Source organism: Etheostoma spectabile, chromosome 20 (genome assembly GCF_008692095.1).
Source record: "Etheostoma spectabile isolate EspeVRDwgs_2016 chromosome 20, UIUC_Espe_1.0, whole genome shotgun sequence".
In the NCBI taxonomy this organism is placed as follows: Eukaryota; Metazoa; Chordata; class Actinopteri; order Perciformes; family Percidae; genus Etheostoma; species Etheostoma spectabile.
In genome coordinates, this window is record NC_045752.1 from 5218421 (window position 1) to 5224079 (window position 5659).

The 5659-nt window shown below is 39.9% G+C and overlaps 1 protein-coding gene across 1 annotated transcript in view; it reads right to left on the minus strand.

The window, feature by feature from the left end:
* Positions 1-5659, minus strand: part of LOC116669662 (serine/threonine-protein phosphatase PP1-beta catalytic subunit) — a 13982-nt gene that overhangs the window by 1735 nt on the left and 6588 nt on the right. Inside the window, exons 3-7 of the mRNA XM_032499614.1 lie at positions 1556-1786; positions 1352-1456; positions 1087-1158; positions 740-891; positions 58-192 (exon numbers count right to left, since the gene is read on the minus strand). Coding sequence (XP_032355505.1) covers positions 58-192; positions 740-891; positions 1087-1158; positions 1352-1456; positions 1556-1786 — 695 coding nt within the window. The remainder of the gene's footprint in view (positions 1-57; positions 193-739; positions 892-1086; positions 1159-1351; positions 1457-1555; positions 1787-5659) is intronic.

Genomic DNA, 5659 nt, shown 5'->3' on the forward strand with positions numbered 1-5659 from the left:
CGAGATAATGTTATCGAAAGCCCAAATGTACATGTGTCCCTGATCATTTCAGACTACCTGGAAGGAGCACATGAGGGATTCATCAACACTCATCATGCCGCCTGCATTGTCAAACTCCCCGCAGTAGTTCGGAGCAGAGAAAAGTGTGACCAGTTGGCGTTTGGCAAAAAACTCATATCCATCCTCCACAACCTGTTAGAAGACACATTACATTATCCCACCGCCTACAGCGATCAATACCAAGAAACAGATCTTCAACCACCTACACCTGAATCAATATGAAACGCTAAATGCAGAGCAAAAACATCTAATGTGTAACAGAAAGGATTTACATTCCAATGTTGACAATCACTTGATTTTAGTCATCTATCTGATGCTAGGGCCTTAACTGCAAATGGTTCTCTTTCTCAGTGTAATATTATTTTCCATTAGCAAAAACATGAATAGATAAGAACTGAGAGCTACAGTAAATTTACAATGAATGGGGGATTAAAAAGACATCCACTATGCTACACAAGGTCTATTAATATGTGGTATAGCTCTTGTGTCTGTGTCTTTGAATCAGCCCCAGTAATTACTTGTGCCGAAGACACAAACTAATTGAGGTCAGCTATCAATAAAGAGCACGGCCAACCAATCTTCAAAAAAAAAAAAAAAAAAAGATCAATTTGCTTGCCATACATTTCCTGCAATCCCGCTCCACATCCTGGCTCTCTACCTTCATTCCCGTCATAGTCACCTGGTGGGCTCTGCAGATGAGGTCCAGGTCGTGGCGGTTTAAGAACTTGCTGACCACGTCTGCTCCGAAAGTGAAGGAGACCCCGCGGTCATTCTCTCCCCAACCTTGTACATCCTTATCTGGGTCTGACCACAACAGGTCACACAGCAGGCCTGAGACACACGGAGAGAAGGAGATTAAAAGAGTTGGAGGGAGAGCATAGACAGGCATTGGGGGCACAAATGTGCTAAAGATCCAGCTGACTTTGCTGATGCAACACAGAAGATCTACCGATGTAATGGTCGTTCAGTGGGAAAACATGTACGAGTATGAGCATGCAAGTACGTGCAATCACATAAATACAGTACCTGTGTCAGGCACGTCTGTTGGCCTCATGATCCTGCGAATCTGCTCCATTGACTGCAAATCAGGCGATAACCCTAAAATAGAAAATAAAGAGGTTACATTTCTTTGAAATTACCAAGATTGTATTTGGAAACCAGGGCATCAAAAAGTTCCGGTTTACATTTGGGACAAGGGAAGAAAATACATGCCAACATTTCTCTTCCAATTTCGTTCTCTCGTACTCATTGTAATTTAATGACAATAAAGGCTTCTTATCTCATCTTATACCTCCATGGCAGCAGAAGATCTTCTCATCAATGATAGCAGCAATGGGGAGGCAGTTAAAGCAGTCGGTGAAGGTCTTCCACAACTTAATGTTGAACCTGCGCTTACCTGGTGGAGCACACAAACGCACATTAACAAAACCAAATTATATAAGTGCTTCAGGGCTGTTTGAGTAACTGTGTCCAGGGGGAGTTAACTTCAACTCACACTCATCGTAGAAGCCGTAGATGCGGTTGATGGAAGCACACTCATGGTTGCCCCTGAGCAGGAAAAAGTTCTCCGGGTATTTAATCTTGTAGGCCAACAGAAGGCAGATGGTTTCCAGGGACTGTTTCCCTCTGTCCACGTAGTCGCCCAGGAACAGGTAGTTTGCCTCTGGAGGGAAACCACCATACTCGAACAGCCTCAGTAGATCTGTGTATTGCCCATGGATATCACCTGAAAAAAGCAGGTTGGAGGCAAGGATGTTAGTTTGACCATTTACTATGCAGTCACGAGGACAGGGTGCTTAATTAGACTGGGACAATATGCTCTTGTCCCAATTAGATTATTTCACGATACATGGGTGCCAGTTCGATTTGTATTGCGATTCGATAGTATTGAGTTCTGAGATTTTTTTCCCCTACTTTAACAAAAACAAAAGTTGAATAATACACTTCTAGGGGCAATATATCATGAGCCATTTCTAAAAACTGCACATCACATGTCAGTCTAACATTCATATCATTTGTAAATAAATACATAACATCTATTTTTGCAGTCGTTTAGCTGGAAACAGATATGATGTAGTTGCTGTTGGCGGAACCGTATAGAAAGACAATATTTAGGTGAATCACTGGTAAAATTTTCTTTTTCAATTCTAGGAAAAAGATTTGATTTAAAAAATTGTCACACTAGTGCCACAAATTGGCCCTAGAGCTTAACTTACATTGATTACAGAGATAACGTCTTAGAGGAAAAAAAACCATTCAAACAATAAAGATATACGGTAAAGAAAATGGAGCGAAAGGGAGGAGATTATCAAAAACACTGGTGATGAAGTTTGTGGAACAAACAATAAGACTTAGAAATCTTGAAAACATGCTAGAATACCATCAAAGAAAATGCGGGTTTGATTTGATTTTCAAAACACAGCCAGACATGTAGGTTAGTGGGGATATATGACTGTGCCTACGCTTTAGTGGGACTACAGCAGCAAGCATGCACACCTAAAATGAGCCATTACAACTGCCACCAGATCAAGGGCGTGGCCCATGGGAAATGAGCTACAGCAGGAGAGAATGCTGACAATCCAGGTTAATCACAAAAAACACAGGACACGCATACACATATCCACACCAACTAAATTTAATTTGAACAACTCTCCAAGGATTCAGGGTCAAACTTGTCTCTTTTTGATTTCAGTCAGGCAGTGATGTGCTGGAGCAGCTCTTACCAAAGCACAGAATCTCTGCAGGGGAGGCCCACTTCATCACCTAGCCAAGACCTGCTTCCTTTTATATCCTCTATCACCAATTTAAGAGCTGCTCTAATTTAGGCTAAGTTCTTCAGACACAGATGACTGTAGAGAGCATTACAGAAAGACAAGGACAATAATCACAGGTTTTATCGTGACCAAAACAGAAAGTAAATTCATGTGCCACACTCTTTATATGGCAATGTTTCATTACAAGATGGCACCAAATACAAATTAAAATGAAATAGTAGGCCTTGTTCAGACGTGCAGAGTTCGGCCTTGAGATTAAAATGACCACCAAAACTTACAACTTTATATCATAAGAATGGCTGGCACGATTTGTTTCTATTTCATGGTGTCCATCAGGGATCTAGGCACCAAAACCCAAACCATGACTGGCATCTAACCTATATGGCAGCAGGCCTATACTTACTTTTGCATGTGTCTTAGGATGGCATGCAAAAACACACTTTTCGCTTGCATGTGAATGATTAAAGGAAGAGTTCTGATGTTTGAAGTCTAGCATTGTCTTTTACCCAGTGCTCATGTTGTGCTTAGCTGGGTGGTTTATGTTTCATCATCAATCATTTTCTTTGCCCTGGACTCGCAGCCCCAGCTTGCCATCTAGAGTTATGATGCAAGTGCTGGCAATATTAACAACTTCACAATCCTTTACATTAATAATACACTATCAAAACTTTGATGAAACAAGTCAAAGTATTAATGAAGCGCTCCAGCAACATAGTGCAGGTTACAAGCTCTCAGTATGATATTAAGAAAGCTTTTTAAGTGTCTTATATATGACTTTAGTTGGTGTGTACAAAACCTATTTGAGTTTTAACTACTTGTGGGACAGTAGGTGGAAAGTTGGGGTCCATGTGTCAAGTATTTTACAAGATGTCTGTTTTATAGATGATAAATATTATAGGTTTTATACCAGTCGCAACAGTGACGCTGGTATTGTTTTCACCTTGTGAGACAACGCTTTACTCTTTCAGCTACTTATTCATCCAAATTAAAGCCAGCCATTCAGTTTAGCATCAGCTTTTACAAAAACACAAATTACCACAACTTTCATACAATACTGGTATTATTTCACTTTTTTTTTATACATCATTTATATTAATTAGAACCATTTCGACTTCTCCACATTTTCCTACAACTGCACCCTTTTCTTACACATTTAAGCCAGGAATTCAGTGTAGCGACAGCTATTCAGAAAACCTTGAAATGTTTCACTTTTGTTTCATACATTATTGGTATTATATAACATTTCAATGAAACTCATACTAATTAAAACTTGATTAAATCATTTATTATTAACTAAATTATTATAAATTATTCTCACTACTTTACCTTTTGTCTTACGCGTTTAAGCCAGCAATTCAATTTTGCTTTAGCAATGTAACTTTTCAGCTTTAACACACATTTTCTTCAGGAAATGGATTTTCTAGTTTCAATGTTAGTCTGCCACAATAGCTGAAAATGAGCCATATCTTCATTTTAACATTGTCTATGAGCATTCATAACAGTGTAAGGGGGCTTGCATATCTGCCTCATTTAGTTTGGTTGAATCACGCTAGAGTTCGTTCTCCCCCTTGGTGCGGTTCGTTTGGGCAGGTGTGAATGCAGCAATCGCACTCGGATGAGCATGAGAGGCGGACAGAACAAGCGTACTGAGACCACCACCTCTGTACGCTTTCAACCAAAACTCTGGACTGGAGCGTTTCATTTGCGGTGAGAACGTGATCCGACCTCTAATAGACCAAATGCATTTTTTGGAAAAGGAACCAAAACAAGAAACATTAACTGAAAAATGCTACAATCATAATTTTTGCCCTTGGTCCGGACCAAATGAATCAAAATAAAGATTTGAAAGCATCCTAAATCTGCTAATCTAGGTACAGCTGGGAACAGATCTGAAGACTGAAAATCTGTAAACTACAAACACTGTATATAATAATGAAAACAATGATTTTGACAAACAGATTTGTTTTGTCTTGGCAGGCTGAAAGCAACACGTACTGGTAAATACAGACGGGGAAGTAAATACAGAGGACAACATGCAGAGAACAATTAATCTTGCGTGTGCTTGCACCAAAACAGAAATGGACATGAGGAATAACCAATTAGCTAGCTTAGCTCATTTATATTGTAATTTACTCAGAAATGGAAATTAAATGCAGAAAGAAGCCACATTTGGTTACAATGGTAAACACAGAGACAAGGCACCATGGACTGTAATCTCTTCAGATACAGTTGGAGGTGAGTGAACTTTGTAAGAGCAGGTTTAACTTCAGCTGAGCTGTAGTTCTATAGTAAAAACTGGATTAACTACCACCATTTGATTGGGTGTCTGTTTTTTAAAATGTAGTCAGAAAGGCCTATCAGGTTAGCTTTACTATCATAACTATCCTCAACTCCACACACACTCACACAAGAGTTGCTGCATGACTGATTGCAAATTTTGTTCACCAAGACTGGCTCTCTATGGTGGCACCCCCCTCTGCCTGCCCTCTCACAAGAAATTGTAGGAGGACAGTGAATTATTTACTCAGCACTGCCTCTGCAGTGTCAAAACAGTCCGAGAATAGCAGCACAGAGATTTACGGTTTAAAAAGCAGAGCAAAAGGCTGAGAGTTGGAGGACAAAAAAAAAAAAAAAAAAAAGAGTGAGAGACCTGAGGTCAGTGTTACAAATGAGCATGATTTGTCTCAGAAAACAAAAAAGCTATGGTGATAATAGAACCCTACAACAGTAAAAAGGATGCAGCAGTGCATCTTACAACTCCCACGTATGCAGCCCATGTGTGGTACAGCCCATGTGTGGTACAGCCCACGTGTGGTACAGCCCAT